Source organism: Biomphalaria glabrata, chromosome 1 (assembly GCF_947242115.1).
Source record: "Biomphalaria glabrata chromosome 1, xgBioGlab47.1, whole genome shotgun sequence".
Taxonomy (NCBI): Eukaryota; Metazoa; Mollusca; class Gastropoda; family Planorbidae; genus Biomphalaria; species Biomphalaria glabrata.
Window position 1 is genome coordinate 34,634,493 of NC_074711.1, and position 18,046 is coordinate 34,652,538.

General features: G+C 34.0%; 1 protein-coding gene across 8 annotated transcripts in view; it reads left to right on the forward strand.

The window, feature by feature from the left end:
- LOC106051909 (polypeptide N-acetylgalactosaminyltransferase 5-like) overlaps window positions 1-18,046 on the forward strand; it is a 38,519-nt gene that overhangs the window by 15,911 nt on the left and 4,562 nt on the right. For 6 of the 8 annotated variants that reach the window (XM_056033666.1, XM_056033690.1, XM_056033657.1 and 3 more), the window contains exons 2-12: window positions 5,344-5,729; window positions 8,488-8,631; window positions 8,822-8,930; window positions 10,624-10,777; window positions 11,538-11,704; window positions 12,529-12,693; window positions 13,762-13,969; window positions 14,837-14,954; window positions 15,281-15,463; window positions 15,955-16,083; window positions 16,723-16,806. In XM_056033666.1, coding sequence (XP_055889641.1) covers window positions 5,406-5,729; window positions 8,488-8,631; window positions 8,822-8,930; window positions 10,624-10,777; window positions 11,538-11,704; window positions 12,529-12,693; window positions 13,762-13,969; window positions 14,837-14,954; window positions 15,281-15,463; window positions 15,955-16,083; window positions 16,723-16,806 — 1,785 coding nt within the window. In that variant the 5' untranslated portion in view covers window positions 5,344-5,405. Of the gene's footprint in view, window positions 1-2,150; window positions 2,255-5,343; window positions 5,730-8,487; window positions 8,632-8,821; window positions 8,931-10,623; window positions 10,778-11,537; window positions 11,705-12,528; window positions 12,694-13,761; window positions 13,970-14,836; window positions 14,955-15,280; window positions 15,464-15,954; window positions 16,084-16,722; window positions 16,807-18,046 lie in introns of those variants that run through there. The other 2 variants (XM_056033674.1, XM_056033707.1) reach the window with 2 other exon arrangements.

An 18,046-nucleotide genomic window follows, 5' to 3' on the forward strand; every position in this document is an offset into this window, starting at 1 on the left:
TGTTATCCTGCAACCTGTTGCCTTCCTTTCTCCCCCCTCCTCTCCACCTAATTTTAACTTTCCACATTTCGTGTTCAGTTTATTTTGTTCTATCAAAAATGTGTTTCAATGTGGACCCGCTCCTTTTTTTATTTAGCGAGCTACCAACTACAAACCAAACAATAGATGTAAAATAATTTGACAATCATGGGAAAGATTTTTTTAAAGTTATGTTTTAGTGATACTGGATTTAGAATAGCGCGAATATCTAAATAAATGTTAATTTTCATTGATACCAGTCTAATGTCCTTGAACACTTTTTTTTGCGTTGCTATGTTGTTTTTATTAGCGGCCCCCGAAAGGAGAAAAGAAGCTATTAGTTTTGTGTGAAATGTCTGTCCGTCTGTCCCGTTTAGATCTCGTAAACTAGAAAAGATAGTAAAAATCCGACATCACAATATTTTAGACCATACGAAGTTCTGATGCAACGGCTACTTTTTTTTTTTCTGAGAGCGAAAAATCTAATTTTTAAATCAGTTATGCAAGCAGTTTTTTAAAGAGAAAAAGCTTTTTAGTATGCATTATAAGTTAGACCTAATTTAAAACTAATAGTAATCTTGTAAACTGCATTTTCTTAAAGTTATAATTAGTGAAAAACTCGCTCGACTGAAATAAGAGATTTAGCCTTTTCAAAATAATTACATCAATTATTCTTGGCTTCCGAACCCGTAATTCAATTATGCTTGGCTTTCGAACCGGGGGTCCCGGGTTCGAATCCTGGTAAAGACTGGGATTTTCAACTTCGGAATCCCTGGGCTCCTCCAAGTCCACCCAGCTGTAATGGGTACCTGACATTAGTTGGGGAAAAGTAAAGGCCGTTAGTCGTTGTGCTGGCTACATGACACCCTCGTTAACCACAAAAACAGATGAACCTTACATCATCTGCCCTATAGATCACAAGGTCTGAAAGGGGAACCAGTTAGGCCAGGTTCACATCTAACTTTGCATTCACTTGCACCTATCCTTTGATCTGCTGGACCGTTGGGGCACTACACAAGATCTGTCAACCTTCTTTCTCCATTCTTATCTCTCATTTGTCTTTGATATAATTTCAATCGGGTGTTCTTTCTGAAAATATTGAAGCCTGCCTCGGTGGACCCCTTCGGGGGCCGATTTTAAGTTTGTGTTTCCACACAAACTGTCTTTGTAACCTTGTTATGTTTGCTTTTTTGTGGGGGTGCTATGTTTTTTAGGCTTAAGTCTGTCAAATAGATCATTCTATTCAACCTTCGCCTTGACCTTTTGAATGTTATGGGCAGTGTGTTAAAACTATTGGTCTAGAACTAAGAATATTTTGTGTCTATCGACTCTGTTCGATCAACACCAATTATTGGACAATCTGTTCACAAAGCCGTAAAAACAGCAACAAAATGTGTTTGAATAAAGAACGTTGAATGGCTATTTCATGGAACAAGCTGCTGTACATTTCATAATTGTGAATGCTTTTATTGACAAAGTTTTTTTGTTTCTTTTTTTGTCTGTCTGTTTTTTTTAGTCTGTTTGTTTGTTTTTGGTATGTTTTTTTTTGTCTGTTTGTTTTTTGTCTGTTTGTTTGTTTGGTTGTTTTTTGTCTGTTTGTTTGTTTTGTCTGTTTTTTTTTGTCTGTTTTTTTTTTTGTCTGTTTGTTTGTTTTTGGGGGGAGGGAGGAAATTGGGAACGGGAGTAAGACTATTAGCAAAACTCATGGGGTGACACTAATCCTAGCGAGGACTCAGCGCATAATAAATCAAATGCAAGATCTTGATGGTTGAATGATGGACTATGATATGGGGCGCACCACTCAGAAGTGCAGTTTGAAAAGTTCGAAGTCCATGTGAACGTAATGGCGAGTGTTATAGAACATAACTCTATTTAGAGAACAACTAATCCACAGTACAAAACGATGCTGAACATGTCCTCCAACAATATTCAAACACTAGAACATTTGAGAATGTCCTCTGCTTTCTTTCAGGTCTTTTCTTTTTTATAGCCTGTACCTGGTTTGATCACAACACTCTGTATTTTGTGCAGAATTTTTCTCTCTATCTACACTTAGATTCAAAGACTAATAATAACAATTTAATTTAAAAAGAGAACTGAAAAATGCTAAAGATATAAAAGAAAAAAAGTACTTCCGTTCCAATTTAGTTTTGAACAAGAAAGAAACGCGTCTAGCAATAACGACCATTGTGATTGCTTTGTTTACATTTTGATTGTTTTAAGTATAATTGGAAAGGTGGTATTATTATCTCTCTTGTTCACCTTCTTTTAGTGGTTTCATATGTCTTTAAAGTGTCAAGCTTCAGAAAAAAACATGTGAATAGTACAGTCTAAAAATTTAATAGCCTATATCAAAGTCTAGTCTAGTCTGAAAATGTGATACTGATAGGCCTATGTCACTGTGTACGGTAATAAAATCTGATGTCTAAAATATGCCTACGTCAAATCTTTAAAAATGTGATAAGTCTACAACAAAATTTGTTTATTCTATAAAAGTATAAAAGCCTAGTCTAAATAAACAACATTAAACAAGAAAAACATGAAAAATACTTTTTTTAAAAGACAATACCTCCTTTATGCAACTTATTGTTTTTCTCTTGAAAATTATGATGTTAGATTAAAAAACAATGGTACATTTTTTACCCCGCCCCCTCCCTTTCTCACGAGAAAGAATCCTGATTAAGCAAACATATATATAGATCTAGTAGGCCTACATTTTATAATATTCCAATGAGAAGCATTTAAATCCAGACTGAGAAGACGATGCGCAATATTTCTGAACATTAATTTATAAATTCTTCAGTCAGAAAAGCCGTGCATACGATAATTCCCGAAAGCGATAGTTATTTCAAAACCGATGCTGGATATAGACCTAGACCAAGATCTCTAGCGAAATATAAATCTATTTAATTTTTTGCTTGAAAAATGTTAACTGTCAAACTAGAATTTTACCCGTGTGACCAACGAGCTAGTAATATTTTTTCTTAGCGATATGCATCAATTGTTAAATTTCTGGAAAAATAGTTAGAGCTGTTTTTCAGATCAGCGTCCAGCTTCTGCCCTCCATGAAGTTATGACTTGAATAGAGAGATTGTAAAGAAACAAGAAAAAACTTTTAAAAATACATTATACACCTTAAAATAAAATGAAATATATTTCTAAGTAATTTTTAAAAATATTTAGCTCAAATTGGGTATCGAGCTCGTGATTTCGACACCATCAACTTCTTGATCGAACGATTCTACAAGTTAGGCCAACGGGCATTGTATAAGAAATCAAATATTTATAGGCGCCTTCATTACACGTAGAAATCTTAAGATCTTGATCTGATCTAGATCTACTCTAGATCTAGAATATAGACATAATCTATATTAGATTTACTTAATTAAAAATAAAAGCAAAGCTTAGATAATCTATCAATAAACTGAAAGCAACTTTAAATTTCATAAACTACTCAGTTATCTGTACTTTTTAGCAGCCAAAAGACGCTATTAGTTTTGTGCGAAATGTCTGTCCGTCTGTCCGTCCGTCCCGTTTAGATCTCGTAAACTAGAAAAGATATTGAAAATCCGACATCGCAATATTTTAGACCATTCAAAGTTCTGATGCAACGGCTACTTTTTTTTCTGAAAGCGAAAAATCTAATTTTTAAAATCAGTTATGCAAGCAGTTTTTTAAAGAGAAGAAGCTAATTAGTATGCATTATAAGTTAGACCTAATTTAAAACGAATAGTAATCTTGTAAACTATATTTTGTTGAAAAATGTTTTATTGCAAAAGTGACTTCGGGAGGATTCGAATAAGAGGTTGAGCCTTTTCAAAACAGTTAGGCCAGGGGAATCGCGGTAGCTGAGTAGTAAAGCGCTTGGCTTCCGAACCGGGGGTCCTGGGTTCAAATCCCGGTGAAGACTGGGATTTTCAACTTTGGGAGCCTCTGAGTCCACTCAGCTCTAATGGGTACCTGACATTAGTTGGGGAAAAGTAAAGGCTGGCTACATGACACCCTCAGCCTCTGAGTCCACTCAGCTCTAATGGGTACCTGACATTAGTTGGGGAAAAGTAAAGGCTGGCTACATGACACCCTCGTTAACCGTAGACCACAAAAAAAACATGAACTTTACATCATCTGCCACAAGGCCTGAAAAGGGAACTAGTTAGGCCAGGTTCACATCTAACTTTGCATTTACTTGCACCTATCATTTGATCTGCTGGACCGTTGGGGCACTACACAAGATCTGTTAACCTTCTTTCTCCATTCTTATCTCTCATTTGTCTTTGAAATAATTTCATTTGGATGTTCTTTCTGAAACTATTAAAGCCTGCCTGGGTGGACCACTTCGGGGGCCGATTTTGAGTTTGTGTTTCCACACAAACTGTCTTTTGTAACCTTGTTTTTCATTGAATAATACCAAGGATATAGGTGTAGGCCTTTAAATCTTAACTTAGAAGAAGATACACAAAATTGTCCTGAACATTAATTTATTAAATTCTTAAATCAATAATGCCTTACATTCAGAAATGCCCGAAAGCGGTAGTCCTTTCAAAACCTACCTAGCCAAATTTACATTCATTTGTTTTTATTTAAAAAATTATAACGTCAAAAGGTCAAACTCGAGTTCCCGCCGTGTGTCCAACGAGCTAGTCACTCTTGTCTCAGTGATTTACGTCTAACTCTTGATTGAACTCCTGATTTATTTATACATCCAGTGTAGAAGCATTAGAGTCGAGCAAGGTAGTCTTAGCTGAAGTTTTGTTCGAAATAATAAGACTTAAGCAAATTTAATTTTAATAGAATTAAACTTTTTAAAACTATAACGGTCAAGCCAGGGTTTTAGCTGTGTGTCCAATTAGATTGTTACTTTTTTTCCAAATAATATTGTTAAATTTCTAGTGAAATCGTTAGAGCCGTTTTCGAAATCCGTGATTTTGCAAGATAATTGGAGGAATCGGAAAAATGGGAAGAAAAGAAAAAGGTAGATGTAGTTTCAAACAAAGCAATGGACCTCATTCACCAATCGTAAACAAACAACATTTAGCCACGTGATTCTCTATCTCTTCTATACATATAACAATCTAATTTTTAATGGCTATCACGTGACAGTTTTTTCCGTTGTTTTATCAATATTATCACGTGACTAAATGTTGTTTGTTTACGATTGGTCAATGAGGTCCATTAGGTACTGCAGAGTTTGGCAGAGAAAATAGGCAACTTTAAATACACTTAATGCTACTGCAAAATTGTTTGTATAATAAAACCTTTGTATAATAAACCATAATTCTTCATTTATGATCTATCATACATAGACCTATATAAATATATTTATAGGCTCCGGACTGTAGCCAAAGTCATAGTGCCTCATGGATCTCTACTGACAAGTTCTGTTCTGAATGGCCTTGTTCGGCGTCTTAAGCCGTAAGCTATGTCGTACCAACAGAGTCCGGCTGGTCATATTCGCTGTGCCCACTGTGTGGCTGATGACCATGATGTGGACACTTTACTGGGCACAGGGGCTACAGAGTATGAAGCTTCAGGACAGACAAGAACAGACTACTACCATCTCACCCGAGACGACAGCGGCCAAGATGGACACAGCACCTCTGAATGACGAGGTTGTGGAACAAATCGCCCCCGATGCTGATGCCAGATTTGGCGGAATACCTTCTGACGAGAAGTCTTTCAATGGGCAAGAGAAGAATCAAAATTTTATTCAGGTAACTCTTATGGTTTGAATGGTGATTGGTGCGGTGCAATAGGTGGGGGAGGGAACAGTTCGGATGTTACAGCGCTATGGCATGAATGTTTCTTCGTGAAATATTTTTATTAATATTTGCGTAAATGGGGAGGGGGGTGTTAATGTTCACCTCCACCACCCCCAAGCCCAAAAAAACTGAAGAAAAACTACAATAAGCAAATGCCATAAGCGTAGGCAGAGGAGCTTGAGATTCAACTTCCCCCCCCCCCCCCCCCACTTTTTCAAATGAAAGTTGCTGGGATCCATTCATAAAGTAAATGTACGAGAATTCAAGCAGCACCCTGAGTACTATTGTCATGTGCGTTGTGTGGCTGAGAGGTTACCGCTTGGATAACTAACTGAAAGAGATCGAGTTCAGATACAGATGTAGACTAAAGATTTTTTAAGTCGAGATTTTGAAACCAGCAGAAACCTTCTTCCAGATAGCCTCCCCTCTACAAACACACACACACACGAACACTAATCGTCCATAAAAAAGAGATTGGCTCAGAATGCGCTGAGCTTAGGCTTACAGTAGGCGCCTAGTCGCATGGCAGACTGACTCAATACAAATTGGATCTGTATCCGTATATGATTTTGTTAAGACATATGATTTGTGTGTTTATGTGTTTGACTATCAATCCAGGTATCCCATGCCTTTTTACACAGCTTATATCAACTATCTGGTAAGAAGTGTGTGCACGTTAGTTCTTCCACACCCATTCTCGAATCAAGTTGAAACTTTGCACCAATATTCATTAGCGTAGAAAAGATATGAATCAATTAAAAAAAAACAATTAGTCAATTAATTACTGGTAATTAATAATTTTGTTTGATACCAACTTGGGAAATTAATCCTTCAGCATTCACATAGCTCTTTCGCCTACACCAGGGGTGGGCAAATTACGGCCCGCAGGCCACATACGGCCCGCCGGAGTGTTTTATGCGGCCCGCCGACACCTACAGAAATCAGGTGTGCCCACAGTATATACATATAAAAATGCAAATATTAAAAATAATATCTATATAAATTATTGAAACTGTCTCATTATAAAAAGTTTTAAGTAAACGAAGATTATGCTTATTGGCTATACATCAATACACTCAATTCAAAACACTATCTCTGAGTGTTGGGTAGGCTTGAAACAAGATGGCAAGTGTAACAACTGATGGAGCTCAATCTTTCACTGATAAAAATATGTTGTTTTTTTTTTTGTTTTTATTTTAAATATCCCAACCATAAACTCTAAACAGGAAAGTTTGCACAAAGCTGCATAAAATTTCAAATTACTTTAGTCATACCTCTGTAACAATCGAGCTCATTAGTGCCAGGGGTGTTAACCACGGGTAGTTCCAATTTATGAACAAAATAATTTAATGCAACATTGGCATGGACAAGGCAAATGAGAAGAATATAAAATATCAAGGACGAAATTGTTATGCTACTGGTAGGACCATGACTGAGACCTTGTTACCAATATTTCTAATGAAGAGTGGAAGAAAGATTTCATGTTTTTTTATTATATCCATTGCAATTGATTGTTTGCATATGAAGTGCAAATGCATGCTAAATCTTTTCAAACAAGGCTTTCCCATTTCTACAGGCAAGCAAAAGAAAATAGTTTTTGTCATTTTCCTTTGCTGAAAGGTGAAACTACTTCTAGTGAAATGATTAACAGTACAACGCTTATTAAGATTCCTTAATTGTGCAATTTATAAAAGCAAATTTTAAGACGTCAAGAACCAATTTTCAATACCATTCAGCTCCAGAGGACAAAGCTCCAAGCAAAGAGAAGTTCCTGTCAGTATTTCCACGGGACTCTTACTGCACATTAAGTACAACTGTATATTTGTGGCGATATTGTGATGTAAAACGACAACAGCAATTAAAAAAAACGTAAAATTTGTTTCAAACATTGCTAACTCATATATATTATATATATAGATATATATATATATGTGTGTGTGTGTGCGTCCCGCCATTCCAAATTGTTTTTAATGCGGCCCTCGATACAAAAAGGTTGCCCACCCCTGGCCTACACGCATTATTCGATCAAGTTGATACTTCAAACATTTGTTTATTTTACCTAACAAAACATGAATCAATAAAAAAAATTGTCAACTTAATTATAGTTAATTATTTGTTTTGTTTGATATTGAATAAAGGAAATAACTTCTATTTTATTGATACATAAAGTTGTAAGTGCGGAGTTCTTTCCTTTGTATAAGCTTCGTTTTTTTTTTTTTTTTGTTGTTGTTTTGTAAAGGATTTTTTTTTTTTTTTTTTTTGTTGTTTTTTACTGTGGAAAAAAAATTGGAATTGAGTTTCTTGTATAATATAATAGGGCTTGTCTTCGAGTCCGAAGATTAGTGAGGAATGAAGTATTTCCCGTGGTGCGCAGTCCCAGCTGTGACCTACATATTTTGCCACATCCAGGGCAAGCATAACCATTGTCCGCAGATGGTCGATTTAGATTTTCTTTTCGCCGTCTGCGTTTGTCCTCGGCAGCGGATTTTCTTTTGGTCTCAAATGTGTACTCCCGGCCTTCGTGAGTGACATCCAGCTGTCTAGTTCTGAGGCCGCATGCAACCAGGTGTTTCTTGTATACATCTCACTAAAAATGTATCAACATTTGCCCTATTCATTCAATCGTTCTGTGAATAAAGGTTAATAGGATTTGAAATAGCTTACTTTGAAATTAAGTTTGAACTATACACATTTGGAAATATTACCTCAGGACATTGTCGCCGATAATTATGGCGCCGAGATGCTAATAGAGACAGTTGATGACAGAGGCAGAGGGCTCAACCAAGACACGAATGGCATACGTCCTGACGATAAAAATGAATTCCTTGCAGACGATCGTGACCCGGATATTGGAGTATGCCATTGTTCATCTATTTCTTTACTAAACAAGTATTCTAATTCATTGTCTTTATATAAGACTACATGCATACTATATTTTAGCAAGTGTAGTAAAAAAATAAAAATATTCTTTTTTTTTTAAATACATAAGAAAAATAATTCGTAAGCAGTCAATTGTTTTGTTTTTTGTTTGTTTGTTTTTTCAGAACTTTGCTGATCATGGTCAAATATTGGATCATTATGAAGTAACACCTGGCAATGCGATTATTAAAAAGGCTATTAAACCCGGAGTACGATTCGACCCACCTAAATTAGGTTATCATTTTCCTTTTCCTTTATTAATTAGCCTACCAATAAATAGATCATACTTCGAATGTAGTTTAGAATTGAGGATTATTAACGGTACACCTTACAGTCCTAACCTTTAGCATGACAGCGGGGAATCACGGCGGGCAGGGTTTGAACCCAGGACCACCGAAATGAACGTGTAGAGCAGGGGTTCTCAACCTGTGTGTGTCCCGATCACTTTGAGGGTCAAATGACCATTTATCAGGGGTCGCCTTAGACCATCGGAAATGTAGGTTTTAGTCTATTTATCATAATTTTTGTGTGTGTCGTAAGCATATTTGTACCTTAGTTTGTTTAAATGTTCAGTTCTGATAAAAAAAAAATGGACATTAGCCTACTTGGATTGATATTCACTTCACAAATTATGAAACGACCGTCAAACATAAATCTAAACTAAAAGTTGATGTGGCATATTGAAGAAGACGGATATTTTGCCAGAGGAAAAAGAAAGGCTATGATTTAGTGAGTATTACATCATTGTTTGAAGATATTAAGACTAACACTAAGACTGCTTTATTGATCCTTATGGAGATGTGTTGTGATTACAAGGACTTATTTCACATGTAATTAATATAATAGCAACACAACAGAAATATTCACATAATATTTTCCCATTAATAGTTAAAACTTTGTACTAAATTTGATGCTTTCACCATGTTCTGCTATTTCACACTGATGTGATGTAGTTGTCGAAAGGCCAACTTCTAAAAAGGGTTTTCTTTTAATCTTCGCAAAGAAGTTGTTTTGTTGCTTTTTTAATCAGAAAGCAAAAATACAGAAAATAGCCAACCTGGTAGACTTCTTATTCGCCTTGAATAATTCAACTGTTCAATGCAAGGATCCTTTACATTATACCTAGATTTGTCTGAAAAGATCCGTTCGTCCAAATGAAACTTCGACTTTTTGAAAACAAACCTGGATGAAAATAAAATTTATATCTTGCCAACTTTACCTGCCTTCTATGAGGAAAAGAGCATTGAATCTGACAGACCGACTACAAAGAAAATTTCTGTCAACGAACATTTGCACAATCGTGCGAGTGAAATTGCTCAACCTTTCCAAATCTACATGACATCCTGTTAACACTTTCTAGAAGTCAAAGTTGGAGATGTTCCGGAGACAGAAAGGGTTTATTGAACTCATCAAAAGCGATACAGTATGCACATGAATATTGTGAAATGCAATAGAAAATGCAAGTTATAAAGATACACTTTTTTGTAAGCAAATTAATTATAAAACACATTTATTTTACACTAATTACAATAACATAAAGCTTTTGCTTTTTTCTTTTGCTTCTAACAATGAAAATACATACATCATGTATCAGATATAGACTTTTCCATAGACCTAGGCCTATGAACGAAAAAAAAATTACGATTGTGTGTCGCTGCCTAGATGGAAATCGTATTCGGTGGTCGCGGCTCTAAAAAGGTTGAGAACCATAGGTGTAGAGCGCCTACCACACGACAACGCATCCATCCCAACTGATGACGTAATTATCTCCTTTGATAGGACTCTAAAGAGTTTCATAATTAAAATATAGATCTATTGTACGTAAGGTAGGCCTACTATCATTGTCAAACATTTTGAATAAGCTTGATTTATTTTGGACTTTAAACATCGTGTTTTGCCTTATAATTCATGGGAATAAATATTGCAGGTGAGGGAGGTAGAGCGGTGAAGATAGTGCCAACTGAGTTAGATGAGATCGAACGAGCCAAGTTTGATGAAGGATGGAAGAACCATGAATACAATGAATATGGTAGTCAACAGATTTCAACTCAGAGAGAAATACCAGACTTTAGAAATCGGAAGTAAGTCCATAGATTCAACTCAGAAAGAAATACTAGACTTTAGAAATAGGAATAGGCTGAACACAGAGAAAAATAGTTAAAGGATGTATTTCTGCACAAAGATGAAGGCACATTATGGAACGATTGTCTAAATCATCCAGAAAAAAAACAATGACTTAGTAAAGTTTTAGTTTCTAAGATTATTATTATTATTATGTTAGAAGCGAATGAGTATTCATTCTCTGGTGCTGACAGGGTCAAGTTTCGTTAAAGGGAAACAAAATTCATCGTAGTTCCTTTATCAGTTTCCACTGAGAAATTTTCTGGTGATGTGGCAGGTCTGCAGCAGTACCGCCCTCTGACATGCAACGAGAATGTTCCTAGGAATGTTAAGGGCCTTGAAAGTATCTGTGAGGACAGTTGTTATTATCCCCTCAGTTGATATAACAATGGGGTATATTGTTGTTTTAGATAATTTCCATAAACGCTTTATCTCCAAGCCTAGGTTCCTATATTTTCTTTGTTTTTCCAACTCAGTTTTCTTAAATTATGACAGTGGTACGGCAATGTCTTTCTTTTTTATCAATGAGCAGCATATCAGGGCGATTAAAATCTACCGTTTTGTCACTCAAACTACGGGGGTAGCCTGGTCTGATATATTGAACATGTAGCCTACTTGGAAAACAATTGATCTAGAATGTATCTTCACATTTTTTTAGTTTTCTGCATTACTCTCTACATGTTTCATATGCTGTGACTTTGGAAAACATTTTCTCTTCAGATGTAAAGAAAAGCAGCATTCAGAGAGTTTACCAAAAGCCAGCATCATTATATGCTTCTACAATGAGGCTTGGTCTGTATTGCTACGTACCATCCACAGTGTCTTAACCAGGTCACCACCACATCTTGTTGCAGAGGTTATTTTAGTGGATGATTATTCGGATATGGGTAAAAAAAAATGTTTCTTGAGATACCCACAAGCTGTAAAAAATTCCTGAATGAATTATTCACTCATTGTGTATGTGAAATAAAGCTCATATATTTTCTTTTCTATGGCTAGAAGTTAAAAGAATATTATGTAGGTCTATGCAGCGGTCAATTCATTTGTTTCCTCTATAGAAAAAAAAAAGTATTCTGAACTGTTTTGAGATCCTAAAACCCAGCCTTTAATATCCTTTGATATAGAGACCTTCAGTTCAGCAGGCAGCACACACGCAGATTGGCCATACAGATTATGTATATTTCATTAACATATCATGTATCTGACATTGTCTGAGGGGGGAGGCGTACAATTCTTTTAAAAAAAAATAACTTTAGTGTCAACATTTTCACATTTACTTTAAGGTATTTACAAAAATATTGTCATCATATTCAGTCTTCAGGTTCAGAGCATAGTGTTAAATGAGATAAAAATTGCTTGGTTCAACAGGATAGTGTGTAGAGGTCTTGTGTAGTTTTGTCTTGTAAGACATTTAAGTTTGTAAGGAAGACCCAGGTCATAGCTAAGAGTCCTCTTTAGGTTAAAGTAGCTTAGAGCTCTCTTCAGAGCTAAAATTAGATTTTATTTTAATTAAGATCTAAATCACACCATTTAGCAAATTGAAATTCAATGCAATCAATGTAATGTCTTTTAGTGTAGTTGTTAATTTTATTCTTTGTTGTAGACCTATGTTCTTTTTGTTGAAACACATAGGCCTATTTATAAATGTACGAATCATCGATAGGTAGTTAATATTAGTCATAAATATTTTGTATGATTTCTTCATTTACAGCATTAATGAAAAAACCACTAGAGGAATATGTTTCCCGAATAGCCAAACTTAGACTAATACGTATGACCAAAAGGTCTGGCCTAGTCAGAGCTCGACTCGCAGGAGTCAGTGAAGCTACTGGACCTGTCTTATTGTTCCTAGACTCTCATGTGGAGTGTGCAGAAGGTAACATTTGGGTGTTTGATAGAAATTCATTAAATGTTGAAGGTTTAATTATTCTAAAATCGTTTTGAAAACCAAACAAAACCAAAAAAACACTTTATAATTATCTATTTGGTCCATCAAAGAAAATTGAAACATAACCTAAGACAAGTTGTATAAATAAATAAAAAAGGAACATAACTCAAAGTTTACACTATATTTTTGGTCTTGTAATCTCCCTTTTTATCTTTTTAAAAATAAACATTTAATCTTTATGTTAGAAAAGCACAGATTCCTATGCTTAACTCTTTCAGTGCGAATTTTTTGATCGAAAAAATGGAGTTTTCCGGAACGAACACAAATTTTCAAGGGGGGTGGAGTTACTAAAACAACTATAACTTTTTTATTTTATTCAATAATGTAACATATTTTATTTTAAAGGAAAATGAATAAGCTACAAAAGTATAGTAAATTAAATAAATTATTCAAACAAAAAATGTTTTCATTAATTTTAAACTGAGTACGAAAAAGGAAATATTTTTTAATTCTTTAAAAAATCGATATACTGAAAAAATTTAACCTTTTAATTAAAAGTTTAATCTATAAATATTTTTAAAAATCACAATACTAAACACATTTAATCACTTTAAATTTCATAAAAGATAAAAAAGTACTAAGAAATTGTATTATTTACATTTTTCGGGACCCGGGAAATAGTAAAAAAGAGGAACCATTAACATAATTTTGTCTTTTTTTTTTTAAAGTGTTGGTACTGTATCGAATTTACTATCAAAACAAAGAACAATTACTCCCACATCCAGGAAGTTAAAAAAAAAGGAGAGAAATAAAAAGTTTAACATAAAAAAGAAAGTGAAATAAATATTATAAACCAAGTTACTCGCTGAGAGTAACGCCGCACTAAAAGAGTTAAGCACATTAGAATGATTTGTTCAATGTTGTTTTCTGCTGCCACACAGCTTTTTTTTTTAAATATATATTTATTATTTATTAATTCAACATTTTTAAAAATAAATATAAAATCTCTATTCTTCACTAATTTTATAATTGTCTAATTTACTAAATACAATGCAGGTTGGTTAGAGCCTCTTCTTGAAGCGATTGCTGACCACCCTAAAGCTGCAGTGACCCCAGAGATTGATGTGATTGATGATAAAACATTTGCCATACAAGCCTCAGTGGGTAACATTGGTGTCCTAGAGTTTAAGTCATTCTCATTTGACTGGGCCCCGATTACACCCAGACTAAGAAGACTCAGAAATTCTATTGCAGACCCTGTCATGTAAGTAAGACTACTGTGAGCATAGTTGAATAATAAAATTACAATTTGACACTTGGCTTTTAACTGCCAAATAAAATTAAACATTAATATTTTATTTTACCTTCATTTACTGTCTAGATATTTAAGTGGTTGGAGTATTATCATAACAAATTATTAATAAAGTCAAGTGTATGCTTTTTTAACTATACAAAGTCCTGTTCCTCGATTTTCCAGTTGGTCATTGGTGATAGATGCTTTAATCTTAACCAGTTGTGATTTAAGACAGCAAATTTGAAAAACTGGTTTACAGTCAACATTTAGAAAGTTTTCAATTTATTTTTGACATCCTTTTTTTACCTAAGCATGTGTAAACTAATGAAAGAGGTAGGAAAAAAGATGAAACTCAGAAAGAAGGCTGATTGTGGATATCAGATTGAAAATACCAGACTTAATAGGTCTTATCATTGCTGCTGAGATAGCAGACTCCATTGTTGTGAGATAGGAGACACCATTGTTTCTTAGACAGCGAACATCATTGTTGTCATGATAGCAGACACCACTATTGTCAAGATAGCATTGTTGTCAAGATAGAAGACACATTATTGTCAAGAAAGCAGACACTATTGTTGTTGAGATATTAAAGTATTCAAATATTTTTCTTTGCAACAAATGTTATCTGATGAATTTCAATTTTGGTTTTTAAATCCTATAGGACTCTAGGTAGAATATAGATTTTATCACATCCAACATCTAAATAGTTTGCATATATTATTAACAATTATCCCCTCAAGACAACATAAAATATGTGTATGAACCAATGTATATTTTTCTGTAAAGCTTTACATCTTATAAAAAAAATAATTTTAAATCACAGTAACTTTTTACCAGGTCACCTACCATGGCTGGAGGACTGTTTGCTATTAGAAAAGATTTTTTTATTGACATGGGCACATACGATGTTGGTTTGGAATTATGGGGAGGAGAGAACATAGAACTTTCCCTAAAGGTAACAATAAGTTTCTATATCACACCATTTTGAAATGTATCAATACCAAATAATATTTTTGAGATTTAACCCAAAAATTTGAATAAAAGGGATCATTTCCACAGACACTTTATGATAATAATATTCTATGATGAGTGTGACGTTTGTTAGATTGACTATAAATGTTTTTCATGTTTATAATTATTTAACTAGAGCTGGCTTTAAGTTTTAATGTATATGTATCTATTCCATAACTTCATACATTCCAACTTGCTTCATATGTTTCAAACCAAACTTTGATTTTTTTGTTTGATGAATTCCTAATCTCTAAACAATATCTGATGTAGCTCTGGTTGTGTGGAGGAGGGATTCTGATCCATCCATGTTCACGGGTAGCTCACATATTTAGAGAGTCCTCTCCGTACCTCAAAGGAGACAAAAGTAATGTTTTGGTGAAGAATTCTGCTCGAGTTGCACAAGTATGGGCTGATGAATATCGTAACTTTTTTTTCAAGGAACCTTATGATGAGGTAGTTTATAGCTTTAATATTACCTGTTTTCTCAATTTTAACTAATATTTTGTCATAAATTTTTTTTTGTAAAAAACAAAACAATTTAAAAATATTGTTATAGTTATGGGTCTTTAACTAGCTTTTTAAATGGACACTTATAGCACTTGATAATCTTTTTTGAAGGAACATCTGTAATTGTATTTTAAATCATAGTTATTTTCACTTTATAACTATACAGATCTTAAATTAAGAGATTTGTATATATTTACGTAAGTTAAGAAATATTTTTAGCCACCTGTATTCAGAGCGGTTATTGTGTTTGAGTTGTCTGTCTGCCATGCTTATTAATTAAAAACTTTATAAAGTATAAACAAGTGCAACCACAACTACTGGTCTTCAAAGACATGTTATGAATAATTCAAATACTCTAGAAATTCTCTTACAAACTACTTTAAAAAAAAGTAATGTAACAAAGGTAAAATGACTTTTTTTAATGACTTATATCCTAGGAAAAATATGGCAGTGTAGCAGAGAGACAAGAATTGCGTGCCAAGCTAAATTGTCACACATTTGGCTGGTACTTAGATCATGTTTACCCTGAGATGTATATAAAGGGATCTGGAAAATATCTAGGTTTGGTAAGTTCAAAGGTTGAATAGGAATTATAGAACAGTGTTCTGCCACTTTTTTTTTAATGAAGCATTGTTGTTTGATATAAGATCACATAGGGAATAGCATAAAAGGGTCAGCATGATCTAATTTTTCAATTATTTGGTTCTAACCCTTAGATTTTATGTATAGGCCGATTTTTACTAAAAACTGGAGTCACAAACAGGAATTGTATGCTTTACAAAACTGCTAACAAATCATTATCTAGCCTTGCCTACAACATATCTAGTAAAAAAATTAAAGTGTTTTGTTTTTAAAAACTGTCTGAAGTCAACTTCATTCGATCTCAGAAAAGAATTTTAATCATTGTTAAAATGTAAGATAGAGTTATAAAAATGTGCATGATAAAGTCAATGAACTGAAGCAGTAATTGAATGACATTTGTGTACTTCTTACCCTGTATCTGGTGTGTGTGCTTAGGGCTGGGTGACTGATTACTATTTACCCAAACTAATCTATCCTTATGGTGTTATTGTTATTATTCGTTACCTATGTCATCACATGGACTTATATATTTCTTACAGACTGTAGTACCATAGAACTTGAAATTGTTTCACTGATAATTCATTTCAACAAAAAATGTTTTTTTTTTTTTTTTAATTACTTAGATTCAAAGTAAATCTGGCAAGTGTATTCACAGATCCAGTTCAGACCCAGACTCACCTTTAACACTATCAGACTGTAGAAAAGCAGTAAGTTGTATTTCTGAATTATTCTTGTATACAAATCTTCCTCTCCAACAAAGACCAATCTTCAATCTTTCAACCCAGAACAGGACAGACATCTTTCCATTTCACATTAACGGCATAAACTCCACACACCCACCCTTTCTTGGCACAGAATTCAGAAGATTACTACACTTAAAGAGACAAATAAAAATGCAGTTTTTTGGATTATGGGTGATTTCAACCTACCTGATATAAATTGGAAAACACTAACCATAGATAAACACCAAAACCTTAAGGACATAAATGAGCTTTTCATAGAAACTTTACACAACCTAAGTTTAGATCAAATCATTAAAAAGCCAACTAGATTAAACAACACATTAGATCTCTTCTTAACCAACAGACCTGGATTAGTAGTTGATTATGAAATTATCCCTGGTCTATCAGACCATGAGATCATAAAAATACACAATCAGATAAAAGCAGTAGCCAATACAAAACCCAAAAGAAAAATCTTACTCTGGAATAAATGTAACCTAACACAACTACACCAAGCTGCACTAAACTTTCAACAAACATTCTTATTAGAAAAAGACATTAACCAACCAGTCGATGACCTCTGGAATTTCATTAAAAACCATCTTAAAAGCATAATAGAAAATCATATACCAACTAAATACACATCAAACAAAATAAATAAATGCTGGTTTAATAATAGACTAAAGAAGCTTTGTAAACAGAAGGAAAACCTCTATAGAAAATTTAAAGAAACTAATGCAGAAAGAGTTTACAAAAAGTATATAAAAATTAAACACTTAACCCAAAAAGTAAGCAGACAGCTGCAGAGTGAATACATAAACAATGTAATATCTAAAGATAACAACAAAAACCTATGGTCATACATTAAGTCTAAGAAAATGGAAACAACAGGCGTAGCGCCATTAAAAGATGAACATAACATAATACATAATGATAATGAAACTAAAGCAAACATTCTAAACAAATACTTTGCATCAGCATTCTCAGCCCCAGGAGACAAAGACATATTACTGAATTTGAACCAAGTAGACAACATAGAAGATATAGTAGTACAAGAAAATGGAATTCAAAAACTATTAGCCAACACCAAACCAAATAAAGCTTCTGGACCTGATGGTATTCCAGCTAGATTACTCAAAGAACTAAGTAATGAGCTAGCCCCAGTGTTAAAAATACTCTTTCAGGCTTCACTTAACCAGGGCAGAGTACCAAAGGACTGGAAAGA